Source organism: Hermetia illucens, chromosome 3 (genome assembly GCF_905115235.1).
Source record: "Hermetia illucens chromosome 3, iHerIll2.2.curated.20191125, whole genome shotgun sequence".
In the NCBI taxonomy this organism is placed as follows: Eukaryota; Metazoa; Arthropoda; class Insecta; order Diptera; family Stratiomyidae; genus Hermetia; species Hermetia illucens.
In genome coordinates this window covers 151057526-151078227 of record NC_051851.1, presented here as the reverse complement: position 1 = coordinate 151078227, position 20702 = coordinate 151057526, and the positions used below count along the sequence as shown (strand labels likewise).

The window sequence follows — 20702 nt, the reverse complement described above, 5'->3', positions numbered from 1 at the left end:
TCTCGGTTCCCATGGTACCAGTATACCCATGGTGAGGTTTTGTGACCAATTTTCCACTTCAGATGAGTCCCCGTGCAGACTCGGGTCTGATCGCCCTGATTGACAAGCCAAAATGAGAACAGCGTCTCCTGATGCCACCACTATGGAGGTTCTCCTTGACCACTTGGTTTTGGTTTGGCGAACAGGGTTGCCGCCCCGTCTTTCTCATCGCTACCTATGACCACCCCTAAACTAAGGCAGACAAAATTAGGACATTGGCCCCGGTAATATGAAGAGACTTTAAAGCTGCTTATGACAGCACAGCCAGGTGGCCCAAGATCTTAGGCTGTACATTAATAAAAGCAAGACCAAGTATATGGTGGCAACATCAGTTTCAAAACCAAAAGAGCGAACAACATCGAGTCCCACTGGCCAAACGAAAACAATGAAAATGGAAGACTACAACTCTGAGACCGTTGACAATTTCTCCTATTTAGGATTGAAAATTACAACCGATAACAGCTATAACGATGAAATCTGCGCGCGGTTGTTGGCAGCCAACAGAGCCTATTTTAGCTTACAAAAACTGTTCCGCTCGAAACGTCTCACCATAGGGTCAAAGCTCTTATTGTACACGACTATGATCTTGCCAGTCCTTATCTATTCCTCGGAGACCTGGGTTCTTAGCAAAAAAACTGCGAATTCTTGGCCGCGTTCGAGAGAAAAATCTTCCGAAGAATCTTTGACCCCCTACATGAGGATGGACGATTCCGTAGCCTACATAACGAGGAAATCTATGGGCGATACCATGACCGTCCGGTTGTGGATAAAATCTGGCTGAACAGGTTACGGTGGGCTGGTTACTTAATCCGTATGGATTAGGATGATTCCACCCGGAAAGTCTATAAGGGCAATATCTATGGTAGAAAAAGAAGACGGGGCAGACCCTGCCTGAGATGGAGCGATGGCGTAGGTCAGGACGCCAGGCAGCTTTTAGGGATATCGAATTGGTGGACCTCGGCGCCAAAACCAGGATGTCTGGAGTTCCTTATTAAGGCTGGCCTAGAGCGGATACCGGTTGTTGCACCGTTGATGATGATGATGAATGTGAAGAGGAGGAGAAGACGGCCCTGAGTTTCATATGCAGCTGCTGGGCCTGATGAGATCTCAGACAAACATATCCCTAAAAGGTGTTTTTCAAAGAAGCATTTGCACACCCTCTGTCCGGGGAGAATATTTTCAGATTCATCAAAGCCAGCGAACAAAGCAGGCGAAGGCCTTGAATATGCGATTTTGGGGGATAGTATAATGGCTAGGATTGTGCGCTTAGCGTCAAACATAGACGGTTAGAAACTCACCCCTTTGTACCAAATGTTGTCCAAATCCTGGGAAATTAAACTCCACGAATGTATAAGAAGGTAATGATGGCCTCGGGAAATATGATGGTCTTCAAGATGAACTTTTCAATGGTAATGAAAAGTCATCATAGCAAAATTAGTCCGTGTTTAAGGCTGGACCATCATCTCTATAATATTGGTTGCCATAAAGCGTTATCACTGCAAATTTTCAGACCCCCGATTTTCCAAGAAGCATGCACTCTTCCTCTGTAGCTGTACGCCACGTAGCACAACAACAATCCACACGCCGACCATTCTGGGACAGTAGGTTCTATAGGATGGCATAACTAGATCATTGAAAGGCGGTATTTCCTTTTTGTCCTAGGATTCTGCTTAAAATACGTCTGAGAAAAGTCGAAATGTGTTTATTTGAAAATTCAATGAGTCCCACTGAAATCGAATGTTCGCCAGAGAGATTGAAAAAATATAGAAAATTGGAAAATTAGAAGTTCAAAACGGGCATAAATACCTAACATATTTAAGAAAAAGGGCTCTCTCAAATTCACAAGGATACCAATTTTCAACCCCTAACTAAATATTTACTCTTCTCGTAGCAAATACTACATGTTCAAATTCATGCACCCTTGGTCAATGATACAAAATTTCGGAGCATTGAACTCTTCACCTTGTCTCTCTTCACAGCTCCTTCATAAGCTATCTGGGAACGATACCTGAACTTAAGGAAAGACCGATTGACCGACACGTACCCAGTGAGGAGCGACGGGCATCAAATATCTCTAACATTTACAGCCACATACAATTACACGAACTGGAAAGAGTTGCAGTCCTGGGAGTAGGAGGTTTCGGTCGAGTGGACCTAGTTAGTTACAAAGGAACCCAAACATTCGCCTTAAAAGTATTACGTAAAATCGATATCATCAAACAGGAGCAAATCGATCACGTCTACAGCGAGAAGATGGTCATGCAAATGTGTCACAGCCCATTCATCGTCGAGTAAGTCATCTCTCTGCCGTTATCCTGCCTTCCAGCGACATGTGCCTAAATTAATTTTCTTTCTAGACTATATACTACGTTCCGCGATAATAAATGCGTCTACTTCCTAATGGAAGCATGTCTAGGCGGGGATGTGTGGACCATAATGCATCAACGTCAATATTTCGACGAGCGAACAGCTAAATTCATAGTAGCATGTGTTGTGGAAGCCTTTGAGTTCCTGCACGAAAGGAACATCATCTACCGCGATTTGAAGCCGGAAAACCTAATGCTCACACCAGATGGATATTGTAAGTTGGTAAGTGCAAGGATCTTAGTCACCTAAGAATTAATCTACGCGTAATTTTACCTTGGTCGTTCAAAAAAGAGTACGAGAGCTCATTCTCGGCTCCATTGCAGAACAGCTCCAGTCCTTGTGGTTTTTCATTTTATCCCCTAATGGATGGAGTGAAAAAAGGACGTGACCCAACAAGAGAAATTTTCTTCATTCTAAAACATTTGTGTTCGCATTAATATCCTGGAGACGGAAGAGCCGGAATACACACGTAGTACTCACGAGGGTCGCCTGTGACTTGGAGGCGCAGGTGCGTTGGAGTCATTATGAGCGGGAATAATTCTGCTTATATATGAGCTAATTAAAAGTGATTTTTTTCCTTGGCTTGAACGTGTTCCTGACAGCCTTTGAAGTCATGCCTTGCGTAATATTAACAAAGCTGAGAAAAATACAGGCTGAACTTGACATAGAGTCGGCACAGCCTAGGGACGCAAAATGCTCGCATACCGTTCCAAATAAAATTTCTACTTAATAAGAATTAGACAATGTCACGTTACTGTGAATTCTTGAGAGAAGATATTCCATTTTAGGCGAAAAATCCGTAGAAAGGGAAATTGAGAACGTTAGACAAATGAAAATTTTTCCCGCTCAGGCAGTCACCTGGAAAAGATGTTCTCTGTCCTGGTGTTGCGTGGCCACCATGCGAAAGAAATTTTCCAGAAATTCCCAAAACTCATTATGATATGTATCTACTTACTTTTGTAAGGTTTCTTTTGAAATCATTAATTATGTCCATTTATCTATGATAATTTCAGGTTGACTTTGGCTTTGCCAAACGTATCGCGCCGAATGGGAAGACCAACACTTTCGCTGGAACTCCTGTCTACGTAGCTCCAGAAATCATACTCGATCGAGGACACGATCGGGCAGTTGATTACTGGGAATTAGGAATTCTAATTCATGAATTACTCACAGGACGACCACCATTCCGTGGACGAGATGAGATGAAGATCTATCAGCAGATTTTAGGTGGAATTGAGGTTGTCAAAATGTCCGCTAAGATACCAAAGCCTGCACAGAATCTAATAAAGAATTTGTGTAAGCAAATGCCGGCTGAAAGATTGGGATATCAGAAGCGGGGGATTATGGATATAAAAAGGCATAGGTATGTGATCCTGCTATTAAACTTGAAAAAAAAAATTGTAATCCTATGAAACTATAATTTCAGCTGGTTTGACGGTTTTGACTGGCATAAGCTGCAAAATAAAACGATGCCTGCTCCCATAAAGCGGCCGATTCGGAATAACACCGACTTACGATACTTTACGCCAAATGACGAAGCCTTGGATTCTCCACCAGACGAGCTGTCAGGGTGGGACAAGGATTTTTAAGCTAACTAAATCCAACTTCTCAGTTTTCTTTTCATTTTTTTTTAATTACCTTTTTATTTTTAAATTATTTCACTCACCGATTTAGCAGATAATTTGAATGATTAAAAGCTATTTAATAAAAAAATTAATAAAATAGACTGAATTACGACTACTGACTTGCTTATGAAGCTATCGAAATCGGAAGGTCCCTTTTTATGTTTCTGATTAGCGACAAAATCCGAGTGGCATGGGTTATTTCGCACCTGATTAACTTATGCAACGCATCCGCACAGCATATATGAGAGGGCTGACAGCAAATATTTGTCAGGCGCGTAAACTTCTTGGTGTGCCTGAAGGTCGCAAAACTTCAGCGGAGTGGCAGATCGTTTCCGGGGAAATAGCACCAAAACAGGCGAATTTCTATACATTAAATTTCTATCCCCGAATAGACATTACTTTGACGTGGTAGAGTAGTCGGCAGCACACGCAGGGAAGTAGTCGTAATCCCCTATGCGGGACATAGTGCGTAAACCACATCTACGATTCCTGGTAATATACTTCAACTTCACTATGACTTTCGGAGCAGATTGCCCTTTTTCACTGTTTAACGCCGTAGTTACGAAGCATGCAACTCTTCGCCCATCCTAGGATACTGGTTTCCATTGCATTGCATAACCCGAAAAAGAGTTCTCGCTCTTTCTCAATCTGTGACCCATTCACTGCAAGTGGGAAACGTATCGACAAGTATCTAGGTCACACCCCGTCCTACTCTTGATTAGCTATTGTCTCAGACTACCGTACCCCAATGACATAACGTAAACGTGAATTGGCGGAAGCTCAAATCGCAGACAAGCCAATAGACGTGACTTCTTCTTTTTCTTAAGTCTTTGCCCCGTTCACAAACGGAGTCGGGTCGTCGTGATCGGTTACGCCATTTTTTCAATCAAAGGCATGGTTTGGATACTGTCGCCAGGCTTTCAAATCCCCGTCCAGCGTATCAAGCCGTGGTCTGTTGCGACGCTAGTCCAACGCAACATCTTCGTCTCCATTACCGCGAGACGGATTTCATTGCCTTTTATAGTCGATCAACACTCAGACCCATAGAGGATTCCTGGGTGGACGTGCGATCGGGCATGATATTTCGTGTACCCTGTTAAGTACAAGTTTATCTTCTACCAAACATATGTATAGGAACACGAGAATTGGAAGGCATTATAAGAACTGGATTCAGTACTCCCAGTAACATGCTCTGTGCCCCCACATCCGTTGTTTCCGCATAGATCTAATCGAATTAGTCTATGAGCTGTTTTCATTGCAGTGCTATGAAGTGGCTGCAAATTGAGTAATGCATTTAGAGTTGCACCGGATGTCGTGCTCATAGCACTAGTGACACCCAGACGCCCAGTTCTTTGCAGTGTGGCTAGTTTATGGCGAACACCTTTTTGTCTCACCTTAGCCCACCACATCACGGATGCATAAACGAACATCGGCCTAATGATAGCAATATATATACACATTACCACATGAGGCTTGAGTCCCCATGTCGAGAAAAAGGTCCGTCTGCGCAGCCCATAAGCTGTGAGAGCTCGTTTCATCTTTACCTGTACATGTTTGTTCCAAGGAAGTTTGTAATCTAGAGTGACTCCCAGATATTTCACTTCTTCGGAGAGTTGAAGGGTAGTACCCCTCATCTTAGGGAGGCAAAGTCCACCCAGTTTTCTCCTACCGCAACAAATATCTTGAGCATTCGTATCGCGCCCTATTAAGAGTTGAAGACCACTTGATTCTGCATACGTTAGCAGATCCCTAAGCTCTTGCGTCGCTGGAGGATACAAAGAATCATAGGGTAAATAAGCGGAGGCAACTATGATGTTTTTCCTCTCGCCATTTATCTGATATTGTACGATGACCGTAACTACGTCCTGGGAACAGAACTGTCACAGCATGGTTACCTCTAACCGTCTTGACATCAGGACATAAACTCTCGCTCATATAGATCTTTCATCGTAGAAGATCCTAGCCCCATTACTGATCCAATGCCACAGATTGTGTTAAATCGAACCCAGGGTTTTTGCACCAGAAAAATCTAGGGGAAGTCCTGCAGCTTTCCCAGCCTCGCTGCCAGCAGATAGAAGGAGGTTTTTGGCATGCTACGGGTTTATGTTTTTCGACATAAACTTAGTCTAATGTGTTGTGGAAAACAGAAGCTTATGCCGGAGTCCGCGTGTGACGCACTTTCCCCCACACCGTACCGCCAGAGACTCGATCCCCTCGTGTTTGATTTCTCTAAGAAAAGCCGCAATTCGAGGTACCGCAGTTCCCATGTCCTCATCCATGGAAAATCTCATCCCGCAGAGGATTCGTCTGTTTTCTACTTAGCACCTTGACTGTTTTGCGGTGTCCGGTTTGCATAGATTCGATCACTCGAACTGCCATCAAGTCAGTTCCGTTAATGTATCTGATTTCCCTTTCTTCCGCCTGTTCCTTGGAAGGTATAGGAGAAATTGCTAGCAGATAGGTTTCACTCTGTAGTCCCCTGTAATCCCTTCACTAGTCCGAACCCCCACACGGGAGTTCTTCCCCTGTATGCACTATCCTCCGCGCGTAGCTCCATTGTGGGATAGCGTACCGAAGATGCTGCAATTTGCTCTATATTGTGTGAGTCGAAGACCATCATTGTTCTTCGCTCTCAAAATGGAGATGATGCTCTACAGTTTCCTGATATGACTCAATTTCAATCTATCTAGGAAAAAGTCGAGTACAATCAGACTCTTTTGGTCCAGTCCAAATACCAAGTTGAAACCCTTCACGTTTGTAGCTTGGTCTTTCCTGGCATTCATGAACTTTATCCTTCAGTGTCCCATGCCCGGATTCTGTTCACCCAGCATGCGGACGATGTCCTCTGCCTTCGTTCGAGAGCCCAGTAAACAACATCTGGCATGTTCTGTCCTGCGTAACTCAGCGTTCGTAATAGTGAACTTGCGCCGACCGCCGGAACTCAATACCGGGATTGCCTGCTGGAGCCACTTTAAGGCAGCCTCGTCAGTGCACTCTAGATGGAGAAGCGCATCGCGAAAACCTTGATTGTTAAATCATGGCTTCGTTCCAGGCTCCAGCATTTTTTTCCATAGGCATTCCTGGAAGATGGTAAATTGTCCCGCTGACATTTTGTTCTTCTTGGGGGCAACTTCCACGGCAGCAGTCAGAACAGAGGATGCAGCTTGCGCATACGTCCTCTTCCTTCTCCCCTTCGTGTCCGTATTCCTATGGGGACAAGCTTCATTGAGATCTCTCTCGCTGATTTGATCACCTCCCGGCACCTCCGTCCTAATCCTAGCGGGACACGTGGATGTAAGCCCTGGTGCGGAGCACAATAAAGCGTTGGCCACAAAAGATGTGTCGGTCTTAGGCTTCTTGGGCGTATTACCGCTGACAGAAGAGTCTGGTGTGTCCAATGTGGATCTCACCGGGGTTTACAGTTTATCCTCACCTTCCGCCGAAGATTCCGCTTCCTGCGCGTCCGATTTCTCTGGACGTTACCGCACCTAGTGGTATAGCCACGTCCATGTCCTCAGCCCCTAGGTGCTTCATCTTCCTTCGCAGTGCCTTCTTCTGCCGCCTCCTTGGGGCCTTTCCAGGTTCACTGTATCCGGGCTGCTTAGATCCATTTCCACATACCGGCATCAACCCAGTAGCGCCCACGTCACCAGCTTCCCTTTCTTCGGCTCTTCCCGGTAGGGGTGACGGAGAAGGTTCTGCAGGCAGGATGTCTTTTCATCTACAGCGCAATCTTTCTCAGATTTCGTTCTCGAACCATGCGAGAAAACACACCAAATCTACAAAAGGCAAATCTTTGGTTTGCCAGTGAAACTTCCACTCCGGTTGCAACCGGAAATGACTTATTGAAATCGGACTAGTGGTAAGTCTTAGTTGCTTTCTTTTTTGAATTATAAGGTGATGTGTGCATCCAGAGATCATATAATCAAGTCGTCCAAGGAATCAAGGAATTGTACCTCAAAGTTCAGAGTGGAAACCGTGGATTCCACCATTATAATGCATCGATGCATTTGACACGTAGTCTTCAATTATTGACTTGAATTTCCAAATGACTAAAAATTTACATTTTCGGGTCTTCTTACGACCCCAACGGTAGCTACCATGTAATCCAAGATAAGCTAATACACAAGTAATCCAAGAAATCGTTCCTGCATTTATGAACATTCCACGAAAAAAAAAAACTGTCATAACATGACTGGAGGCGTAGTCTGAACTGTTTAAAGGAATGTAATCCATTAGCCAGAACTCAGAGACTACCTGGCACCTCCTACTTTACATAGACTAGAATCAAATTTCTCCCACACAAATTACCAATTGCATAAACCCACCCGAAACTAGCTCATATTCGAAATGCAGAACCACGTCTAGTCACTATTTGGTGAACCTGAAACCTCCCACCAAGTACCAATTTAAAAATATTTCAGCTTTCTAGTTTCGGCTTTCCATTAGGTGCCTCACCCCTATCGCATCCTAAATAATTTTTGAGTCTTAGTACTTCATTGGTGTCCCACTCCTTTCGCTGGTTCGAAATTTCCCTGATAGAATCTATAAATAGCGTTTGTTGTTATACGTCGAGATAACTCCCTCTACAGTTTCCAGTACCATCCTTGGAACCTGGTTGGGGAAAGGGGTCCATAAGCCTCTTATTTCAATTAAATTTGTAATTAATCATCTTCCACGGTATCGATTATTTGGAGCTGGTACCGAGGAATGGACCTGCATTCACCCTCTCAGCTATTCGGGGACATTAATGCTCTTTGAATAAAATCAATTGAATAATTACATAAACATCTAGTCTGGAGTGTGTGTGTGCATTTAAATGGAAGTTACATTTCATAATATTACATAAAGCGGCTTAGCACAATATGAACCGAAGGAGCTGCGTGGACTCCCAAAATAGTGCTTTGTCTCGGATCTATTATGTCTGCAAATCGCATGAAATTTAATTAGGCAATAAAGCGTGCAAAAGATTTCTAAAACAATCCCTAGAGTAGGAACTGGGATTAGAGGAAGAGTTCTCCAGAAATATTGGGAACTTATTTAACACAAAAAGGGGGTAAATTCTGAAATATCAGGAGAGGAGACACTTTTGAATGTGATAATTTTAAGGTATCGCCCAATACCATTGTTATTTATGGAAGCTTTAAGGATAAGTTGAGAATTTAGGTGAGGTGAATATCTTGTCAGTACTTTGAAGTATACTTATAGGCATTTGCTCCCAAGATAGCGTCAAGCAATCTCATCTAAATTCTTAGGAAAACGGGTTCGTTCAAATAGAAAAGTACGAAGTACGAAGTTCGGTGTTTCAGATAAAAAAGGTTTTGCCCCTTAAAAGGCAGGGACGAGCAAGGATACGTCTGAGGCTACATATCCGACGTCAGAAAGGAGAGGGGCCTTTGAAGGGGGCCCTTAAGAAGCATCAGCACAGATCTAAGTTTTCAGTATCAAGTTAAGAAAGCGCGGAACAGCGGAAATTAGCCCACAAAATGCTCCCAAAAAACCTAGACCCGAGTTCAAGGGCAAATCTCGAAGCAATCAGCGATGAAGGCAGGAGCCAAGAGAAACACTGTTAGGTATGCTAACGTTGTAAAGAGTATTCTACTGTCCACACTGCAAAAAGTATTTCCGCAGCAAATACTCATTCGTGAGGAGCAGGAACCTGATCGTCATGGAGATGTGTGAAGGATCGGATGAGAGGCTCGGGTTTACCAGCATACGCTTTCGACCACGTCTTATACTGGTACACTGCGCGATGGTAGGCAAGGCAGACTGGCTTAGGAATATAGTTCCTCACCTGGCAGGCGAGAAGGGAACGGAATTGTCGACATGCTCTGAGGACTATGTATCAGCAGCACTCATGGTGACGGATTATCTTCCCAAGGACGCAGCAATCGAGATGGAGAAATTTCTACGGCTCCTCATTTTTCAAAATATGCATCTTCAAACGCCGTTGTGGAGAGTTTTTAAAAGCAAGGAAGAGGTCGAAGGGAAACCCCTTCCTTCTCGATCCCTGGAGCTAATCAAACTTTGCAACTGCTTCATCAATAACAAATTTGGTAGCATACCTGCGTAACATGCACAGGAAGAAACCAAGCAGGGATTTTTTAAAAGTCACATCGGGTAGAAGCCTTTCAAGGTCTTCGAAGAAATATGATATCTTGCGCTACCGACATCGTATCGTGAAAATTCTTGAATTTCCGAAAACTGGGCCGTCTCCTGCTCATGGGAATCCGACGATTTGCCTTTTTGGGTAATTTTGTCGACCAAAGGGTTGTGAAAATTTTCAATTTTCTTGGATTTCAAGAGGGGAAGCCTTTCTGGTGCCAGATTTGTCGCAATATCTCGCGTTTCAGGCATCATATTGTGTTTCGACAATGCGAATTATATGTAAGAGTACATCTAGTCTGGCAAAAGGGTCCCCTATAAACTAACGACACGTGCAGATCGCCATAATCCGTAATCTGATATTCTTCTTGTGAAAAAAGGCCTTACATCAAACTTAAGATACACATTTCTGTGTCGGATAAGCCTTCTATGTCGTGTCACAAAATAATCACATTCGACATTGAACGTAACTCGGAAGTAGATAGAATAATAAGGAATCCCAGGAGAACAGACTGGGGATCCTACAAAAGGCACCTGAGTCATAATATGATAATAATAATCGTTGGCGCAACAATCCATGTTGGATCAGGGCCTTGAAGTGTGTTAGAGCACTTCATTCAAGACCGTAACGGTACACTAGGAGGCAATGTGGTCAGCATTGCGCTCGCCCGAGATTATTACCCTGATTTGACTCAGGTACTCATTCACAGCTGAGTCGACTGGTATCCGACGTCAAATCACGATACAAATTCCACTGCCACCAGTGAGATTTGAACCGCGACCTTCCGTACGATAGCCTTGCGCTCTAACCACTCAGCTATCCGGACACAGAGTCATAATATGGTTCATCTATAGGTGAGCGGTGACTTCAGGATCGAAATTGCGATAAAAACAGTGGTGTAAGCTCTTAACAGAGGTGCCGCTGATGTATATGAAGTCAACTGTCCGGCCAAGACAGTCAAGTCATGAAGAGACGCACCTTGGTGGAACAGAAAACTCAGCCAGAAAGAAAAGGGGTGCGAAAACTCTTCTATCAGGCGAAATATGTTGGTGGGCGGCGCAAATTATCGACCTCTCGAACGCTTCCTACGATAGTCTCCTACGACTCAGTATGCTAGAAGAGTTGCACCTGGTAGGTTGTGTAGATGACATTGCATTCCCGAAGGCACTGCCTAACGGGGGTACAGCGGACTTGGCATATTAACGCAATGGGTAAGAGGATGGTTTTAGTCTTGTGCTGGAAAAAATCCGAAGTAGCCGAATCAAAACCAACCGTGGTTGGTTTACCGTTTGAATCGAAGATGGACTTGTTGGAGCAAATCGAAGCAGTCGCGGATAAGACTTCAACTGGAGTCTCGGCTTTTAGTCGAATAATGACGAATGTTGGATGCCTTATTTATATCAGCAGACGTCTCCTTATGGGTGTAAGGCAGTCTGTTCTGCTCTACGGTGCGGAGGTATGGGGTGATGGCTCGGCAATTAGGGAATATGCGTTAATGTCAGAGCAAGTAGTTCGGAAGTCAACCGCCATCGATTATTGTTGGCGACTTGCTAATGACAAATGCTTGCTTTACTGAAAGTATTAATAAAGTGGCAAATGGCGGAGAATCAGGGCAACTAGATGTATGAAAGTCCTGGGGGTTTAACGTGAGTACCTGCCGTGTAAGCATAATCCCACGGTCCTCTTCGGACACGGATTGATTTTGGGACCACAATCAGAACGCCGCCATGCAAATACAGCGGTCCTGGTTTATACTGAGTGCAGGCTCAGCATTCATACCAGTGGATGCGAGGCCTGTCTATCGCAACTAAGGGGTACGGCACCCGAGTTGTACAGCGCAACTCCACGCTTGAGCTCCGAGGAGCTCTGCCCGCGATGTAGGCATAACCACAACCACCATGAAACCCACTAGGGGACCAACTGCAAATAACCGGGCCGAGAACACATCCTCCAGGAATGAGCAAATGCTCCCAGAGGGCCGTCCCGGTTCCCATGGTACCACCTCCGGTGAGGCTTCGTGGCCGCAGCCATTTCAGATGAGTCCCTTGCAGACTCGGGTCTGATCCTCGAGTACGTGGGGACGGAAAACTAGATGTATTGGAGCAAATCAACATTTTGCTTGATAACACCAGACGATCCTCCACAAACATCCTTGACAAAATTAGAGTCGCGATGAAAATCGTAGCCAAAAAAAGCCAATGGAACTAAAACACATTTGCCAGCAGTGTTGTTACAGGACAGCAATAGGACGGAAAAGTCTCAAGAGCAACGAATGCATGTAAAGCTTCGAGGAGAGAGCTAAGCGAATCTAGAAACAAATGGAAGAACCTGTAGAATGGTTGTAGCCAAACTCAAGGGAAAGGTCCTTACAAATTAGCAGTATGCTGTCGTTGTGGGAAGAACGACCAAAGGATGCTGTCCTGAGATAAGATGTATCCTTTGTAGGGGAAGTTTACCCGATAACCTTTTGCACATTCGGTTGAATCAGGTTTGGATGGAGTTCGCAATAAAGTGGTTAAGTAGAAAAGGAAACCGGTATCAACGCTCTCATTGCCTTCCTAAAAGAGAGATATGAACAGTGGAAATAACACTTGCTTATCTTGTTTTCAGAAGTGGCAAACCATTGTGTAAATCATATGTATCTATCTATAGACTAATATCCTGGCTGAACACAATAGTGAAACGAGTTATTCGTAATACTATACCAGTGCAAGAATATTAATATAAATCCAAAGTAGCAGAGTCTATTGTCGATGCAAGGATATCCCCCGAAAATCTCACCTAAGGAACACTAGGAAATGGAAGCACTAGAAAATTAAAGAACACGGAGATACGGCGCCTGAATTGGTAGGAACTTTATTGTAGGGCATTGAATATGACGCCGCGCTTCACTTGAAATTTCCTGGGATTCTCCAGAACGTCAAATGAGCACGAAACGAATCTCTCGGAATTCTCAAAGAACAGAAACTCGGTTCGAACTATCGCACCATAACACAGAGGGATCACTTATCAGTATGGATAAGGGAATCCTCTCAATCAAAGTTGAGTCTGACAACGCCAGTAAATTACCCTCGGGTAGTAATAAACGAAAAGCTAGCAATCAAAAGCTGTTTCCTTGTGCGGCAGGAGGGAGAAGAGGCAATTACTGGGCCCAAGCAACCAAAAAGGTTCATGCTAGATAAAACAGTGTTGTATCCAGCAATTTTCTGGGTAGAAATAATTGAGGATCGACCTTAAAGAAGATGGTTGGCAAGTATACTGTGGTGGTGCATCGGAGGCGTAAACCTTGGCGCTATTATTGATTCGCTTCCACCGCTGCATCCAATGGCAAAAGTCAGGACTCTCTCAGTTTGACCACCTGCTCATACATTGTAAAGTAATAAAAAAAGTGAAAGGGGCATTCTGGTAGTCGCTCGCAGGGACCCTCATCGGCCTCGACGGTTGGTACCAACGGAAATGCGGAGCTCATGCGACTAAATGTACCACCGGATGCACGTTTAGCGCAACAAAAACCTAGGCTCGCTGGGTGCTTCGGCGACGGCTACCCGAAATGCAGTACCATGATGACTTAAAATCTTCAGCCCCCTAAGCAGACGTTGCTTCCCGGTCAACACGGGCGCTGAGGTGTCGGTTCTCCCTGTACCTGTCCGAACACCCTATTTTCACAAAATTTACGTCTGGCGGTCACGAACTTATCTCCTATCAGCACCTTTGGCTACAGACAAGTGGACGTGAGTCGGAGACTATGCCGAAAACTTTCATGGCTTTTCATTCTGGCGCACATTAGCATCTCCATATTAAGCGCAAATTTCCTACATCACTAAAGGCTGCTGATGAACTCGCAGAACAGGACGTTCATAGACCCCACAATCTCGTTACATACGTCAGGGAAAATGTCTACCTGCCAGAATTTTCTATAATTTTCGAAGACGTTGCCGACCACCGCATTCGCGCACTCCTCCGAAAGTACAGTAACATTACAACTGAAAGTAGTTTCTTAAAACCGGTTAAGCATGATGTGCAGCACCACATCAACAATGCTGGTTCCTCCAATCTTCTCAAAGTTGCGCCCACTTTCACCACAGAAACTTGTTGTTGCGAAGAAAGAGTTCGAAAACTTGATGAAACAGGATATATGCAGATCATCTAATAGCTGTTGGTCCTCTCCAGTTCATTTTGTCCCTAAACCAAACGGTGAATGGCGGCCATGTGGATTATAGGCGTCTGAATGCTCAGACAGTTCCAGACTGATATCCCATTTCACTCATTCATGATTTTACAGGTACCGCTCTTCACCAACGGATGAGTCAAATCTGGCAACCATTGAGCCAATTACCACGCCTACGATCGTGAACTACTCACAGCGTATCTTACAATTAAATACTTCTGTTTCCCCCTTGAGGGCAAGCCGTTGATTGTGTTCACGGACCACAAACCCCTGACTTTCGCGCTTAGAAAAAAGCCCGACAAAGCATCCTCTCGCCAACTTCGGCACTCGAGTTATATTAGCCAGCTTACTTCTGATATCCAACACGTGTCTGGAAAAGACAGTGTGGTTGCTGACACTTTGTTCCGAATCTCGGAGGTCACAGTCCCCGACGCGGTCGATTATACGGCAATCGCCGAGGCACAAGAAGATGACACAAAGCTTCAGAGGAGTTTCCTGTTTTCGGTTCAAACTCTTATTTACTTTACGGGACCTCAGATAAGGGACCCAGGCCATTCATTCCGGTCGATTTTCTCAGGGAAGTATTTCACGCCATTCACGATCCCGCGCACACAGGCATCAGGACGACGAACCGGTTAGTCATTGATAAATATTTCCGGCTGTCCATGACCAAGTGCATCGGGTGGCAGAGGTGCAAGGTCAACAAGCACGTTCGAAAGCAAGTAGGTGTATTCCCTTGGTCAACCAAGCGCTTTCACACAATCCATCTCGACATCATCGGCCCTTTGCGAGATTCCCGCGGATTCAAGTATTGCCTCACAATCATCGACAGATTTACCAGATTTATACGGTGGCCTCAAGCAATACCTCTATCTGACATTACGGCGTAATCATTTGCCGAGGCCGGCTGGCGAGAATGGATTCCGCGCTTCGGTGTTCCAGCCATTATCATCATGAACCAGGGGATGCAATTCAAATGTGCTCTTTTCGCGGAGTTATGAAAATCCTTGGCTTCAAATGGCATACGACTACTGCATATCATCCGCAGTTCAATGATATGCTGGAATGTTGGCCCCGGACACTGAAGGCCGCTCTAATGGCTCGTTGTGGATACGGTCCTTGCCTTCTATCCTCCTCCGCATCCGCACAGCCCACCGAGAGGAGTTCATGGGGAGAATCTACGCCTCCCCGGCGACCCTGTACGGTTTCGAGGATGATGCGACTGCACGGTCCCGACAGGCGACATCGGAGGCCAACACCCCCAGGGATCTTGAGACGTGTGGCCAGGTCGTCATTAGCGTGGATGCCCCTCAGAGGCCACTGCAACCACCATATGAAACCCCTTTAGAGTGCTAGAACGAGGCGAGCACTCGTTCCAGTTCAACGTCCGAGGCGGGCCCAATTGAATGTCCTCATCGAAGCAGAAGTCCTTCGTTGAATTGGTGACCGCTCCGAAAAAACGCCCGCGAAACGTCAAATTCGCTCGGTGACCCCCCCCCCCCCAAACAGTAGAAAAGGTCGGTGAAAATTCATCCGTTCTGTCATTTTCAGTCTCCTGCGTTGTTTTCTAAGCTACAGAGCGGGTATAACAAAATTTATCTGTAGTTCGACGCTATTTCTTTCAGATTATCCTGTAGGTACTATGAAAATACGGCAGTCCATGACAACCATTCATACAGCACAGCTTAACATTAAAATCGTAATTAGCTTCTGTTCCCGTTACCAAGTGATTATTAAATACAATAAAAATCTACTAAAGATTTCCACAATTGAATGAGCGGTGAAATGCGGTGTCAATCTTTCCTTTATTCGAGTACATCTTTTACTGAAATCTGCCAGTCTCGGAATCTAATCCTGCAATTCTGAAGATTTACGAGTTAGGGAACAGCTTTCTTTTCTGGCTAATGTACTCAAGCACAACTGAAGGACTACGCAAACATATTAATTGGGTCTTGACAGATCCATCCCTGCTTAATACCAAGATAAAAAATGTCAACATTTCCTGATCCTTACTGAAAACTTTTATTTATAAATCTCCTTTTGTGTGGAGATTCCTGACAGAATTATGCCACAAGAGTTCGTTTTTTAGCTTATGGCGTGGTACTTTGTACAAAAATGCTAATCGTTATGATATTCATCAAAAGTAGTACCATCAAGAGTTCTAAGGAAGCCATGACTTCCATCCATAAGGTTATCCTGCGAAGGAATACAGAAGCTTGTTCGGTTATTCTTGTAAAAAGATTTCAGTATAAATCACACAACCTTGCTAAAGTTCTCCTTTGAAATTCTTCCTGGATGAATAATAATCCTGGAAACGCGCGTTGAATTCCAATTGAAAAAAGGACTTAATACTTGTTTATTTTGCGTCAAAGGTTGTTTTCCTTTTTGGTTTTTTGATATTGAAATTTTTTTATGGTACTTTAATGTAATGATTTTTAAGAAGAAAGAACTTGTGGTACTTATAGGGGTAAAGGAGTCTTGCAGGTAAGCAATTTTTAAAACAGTTAACCATTACTTGATACTTATTATCACATCCTAAATGAAGTTGGAATAAATATTTGTTCATCTTTTACACATCAATTTATTGTTAAAATTGCTAAAATAAGCTGTAATTTACTCACTTACTCATGGCGGTTGATGCGCAAAACTTTCAATAGAAAAGGAAGAACATCACAAAGGATATTTTGATAGTTACCTGAAATGAAGATGAGAAATTGTTAATACACCTCTAATGCGTTCTTCATCTTCTTCTTTTCTATTATATAATACTATGTTACTCACTGCATGCAGTGGGATACGCAGTTTCCACCTTTTTACCAAATTTCGTATTAATAGGAGTGACCGTTTCTAAGATAGAATGTGTTACGGACACAGAGACAGACAGCCATCCTGTGAGGAGTTGCCAGATCTCCCATCAGGCGCCTGCCATCGTGCGAATAGGAGAATGCTTGCCGGATGCACATGAATATGCACTCGTACTTGCACTTTGGAAGTTTGCGTGCAGGGGCACGTCTATGTGCAGGTCAGGAAGGTGGGAGGGAAACGCCCACCTGTGGACAAAAATGGCTAGAGATAGGCAAAGAGAAGGTGTATAAACTTACGGTGCATGGGCTCGGAATCCCAGTACCGCTGGCTTTTACGAGTAGGCAGGCATGGTCGTCGCTATCCCTCAACTTCAGTACTTCGGTGGTGGACAACTTGGCCACCGTGGCATCTAATGTGTGTGTGTGTGTGTGTGGTGGGGAGAAGCTACAGCTTCTGAGCACTCAGGCCGTGTTGGCCCATTGTACTCGCGTCCCCCGTCTAACGGAATATTCCAGATTCGTTAACGTATCGTAGGATTTCCGTTAGTGGATGTGATGCTACCCGTCGTAATTGGAGAACATCGGCACCAAAGATTTGATGCCTGATGCGTCCATAGGCGGGGCATTCACATAGGAAATGCTCCGTGGATTCCGCTTCCTCATTACACGTATCATCTTCGGTAATTCCTATTCTGAACATATGCCCAGCTAGTGAATTATGGCCTGTCAAAATGCCCACAATACACCTGCAAATCCTCCTGCTTTTCGACAGGATAAACTTTGCGGTACGTATGTTGGGTTCTGGCAGCAAAAGTTTGGTGTGTCGAGCAGCATTTAGGCTCTGCCACCTGTTATTATGGGAAACTTGTTTCCAGTTTTTGAAAACAGATTTAGCCAATGCTACTGATACCCCTATTGCTGGCTCCGGTCCCGGCATAGGGGAGATTGACCCCTCTTTCGCTAAAGCGTCCGAGATTTCATTTCCCTCTATGCCACAGTGACCAGGTACCCAGAGTAGTTCCACCGTATTGAATCTAGACATAGAATTCAAACGGTTTCTGCATTCCTGAACGATTTTCGAGGTGATCAAAGGACTGCTCAATGCCCTCAGTGCAGCTTGACTGTCACTGCAGATTGCGATGCGCCTGCCCTTCAACCGCTCGTCAATCACCCAGTTTGCCACCCTTAGGATCGCATAAACTTCGGCTTGAAAAACCGTTGCATATTGTCCCAAAGGAAAAGCCCACTTCTCGTTTTTATTCGAGAGGTAGACTCCGGCTCCAGAACCCTCTTCTGTTTTTGAGCCATCGGCGTAGAAGACTTCCGTATATCCCGCCACGCATTCCTCTGGGTCTTCCCAGTCCTCTCTACGCTTCAGGGTAACTACATATCTTCTACCAAACAGATGTATGGGGACACGAGAATCGGAAGGCATTGTAAGAACTGGATTCAGTCCTCCCAGTAACTCTTCTAATGCTCTGTGCCCCCCACATCCGTTGTTTCCCATAGATCTAATCGAATTAGCCTATGAGCTGCTTTCATTGCAGTGCTTTGAATAAATATATCCAGGGGCTGCAAATTGGGTAGTGCATTCAGAGCTGCGCCGGATGTCGTGTTCATGGCACCAGTGATACCCAGACAAACAGCTCTTTGCAGTGCAGCTAGTTTACGGTGAAAACCTTTTTGTCTCACTTTAACCCACCACACTACGGATACCAACATCGGCCTAATGATGGCAACGTATATCCACATTACCACATGAGGCCTGAGTCCCCATGTCGAGGCAAAGGTCCGTCTGCATAGCCCATAAGCTGTGAGAGCTCGTTTCATCTTTACCTCTACATGTTTGTTCCAAAGAAGTTTTTTATCTAGAGTAACCCCCAGGTATTTCACTTCTTCGGAGAGTTCAAGGGTAGTACCCCTCATCTCAGGGAGGCAAAGTCCATCCAGTTTTCTCCTTTTTGTGAATAAAACCATTGTGGTTTTATTTGGATTAACTGACAAACCATGTCTAAGGCACCAGCTGTCTATCAAATCAACGGCACGCTGTATATTCCTACACACCGTTCCAAGATCCCGATCAACAGCAAGTACAGCCACGTCATCAGCATAAGCTTGAGCATGTATTGGCAAATTTTTCAGTTCGCATAGCAGTGAGTCGATCAGCATACTCCACAGAAGCGGCGAAAGCACACCTCCTTGGGGGCAGCCCTTCGTTGCCTCCGTAGTCAGGTAGCGATCGACCCCTACCTCAGCGCACAGCAATCTTTGCGTTAGCATAGCATGGATCCACTTAATTAAAGCATCGTCAACACCATGCGCTCTGGCGGCATCACAAAGTTTTTGAAAAGGCGCACAGTCAAAAGCCCCTTCAATGTCCACAAACACCCCCATCGCGTACTCACCATTCAAAGTTGCATCCTCTATCTTTGTGACCAAAGAATGAAGAGCAGACTCACAGGACTTTCCACGTTGGTAAGCATGTTGATTTTCACTAAGTGGGTGTGACCTAAGTGCCTTTCCACGAATGTGACGCTCCACCAGTCTCTCCAAACCTTTCAGCAAGAATAAAGTCAAGCTGATCTGTCTGAAGTTCTTTGGATTAGAATAGTCATCTTTCCCAGGTTTCGGTATGAAAACTACTTTAACCTATTGCCAAGAAGAAGGCACGTAGCCCAGAGTAAGACATCCTCGAAAAATATTTGTTAGAGGTCGCTCTAAATGCTCCATACCCTCCTTTAGCATTGCCGGATAGATGCCATCCATGCCAGGTGCTTTGAAATGTTCAAAGGACAGTATCGCAGCTCTCACCTTTTCATGGGTAACAACCGCTTTCGCAGTGTTCCAGTTCCTCTTGCAACACTTGCATGTTGAAGGGGTTGCAAGAACCGTCAACTCTCCCCCCACTTCTCTCACCCGTTCCCCCGGGTGGTGTACTTCCAGAAGGATCTGTATTAAGTCCAGTCTGGAGTTCGTGAAAGTACCGTCGGGTTTTCTAAGAGAATCCAACTTGGCCGACTCATCCCTTTTGAGGACTCTGCACAGCCTTGAAGTCTCCCTTTCGCCTTCCAGTTCCTCACAGTACGCTCTAAAGGAGTCTCGTTTCGAGCACCTCATGAGCCTCTTATATTCACCTTGTGAGTTCCTGAAATTTAACCAGTCTTCGTCCTTGTTACTTTTGCAAGCACGATTTAGAAGTCGCCTGATTGATTTCCTGAGTTTTTGCAGTTCTCGGTTCCACCAAGGAACCGTTTTACCGCTTTGGCCTCGGGAAATAGGACAAGCCTCTTCATAGCACTCTAAAAGTGTGCCGTTCAGAGTTTTCAATTCATCTTCCAGCACCAAAGGAGTCCTTAGTCGCCTAGGGAACTGTACTTTATTGCCAAGAAGTTCATTGAACTTTGCCCAATCCGTTTTCCTAGGGTTCCGTCTTTTTACTGCAGACTGTTCGCCCGCAATAGTCAGATTGAATTCTAGATATCGGTGATCTGACAGTGAGACCTCGTCTAGCACTCGCCAGTGTGTAATCAACTCTAACAATTTAGGGGTATAGATTGTTAGGTCAATTACTTGGCATCTAATACTACAAGCAG

General features: G+C 44.8%; 2 protein-coding genes across 4 annotated transcripts in view; one reads left to right on the top strand and one right to left on the bottom strand.

The window, feature by feature from the left end:
- LOC119651726 (cGMP-dependent protein kinase, isozyme 1) overlaps window positions 1-4036 on the top strand; it is a 59031-nt gene extending 54995 nt beyond the window's left edge. For 2 of the 3 annotated variants that reach the window (XM_038055453.1, XM_038055452.1), the window contains 4 exons: window positions 2019-2330; window positions 2397-2628; window positions 3420-3769; window positions 3833-4035. In XM_038055453.1, coding sequence (XP_037911381.1) covers window positions 2019-2330; window positions 2397-2628; window positions 3420-3769; window positions 3833-3995 — 1057 coding nt within the window. In that variant the 3' untranslated portion in view covers window positions 3996-4035. Of the gene's footprint in view, window positions 1-2018; window positions 2331-2396; window positions 2629-3419; window positions 3770-3832 lie in introns of all 3 variants that reach the window. The other variant, XM_038055450.1, reaches the window with a different exon arrangement.
- Window positions 1-20702, bottom strand: part of LOC119651725 — a 613458-nt gene that overhangs the window by 402805 nt on the left and 189951 nt on the right. The window lies entirely within an intron of this gene.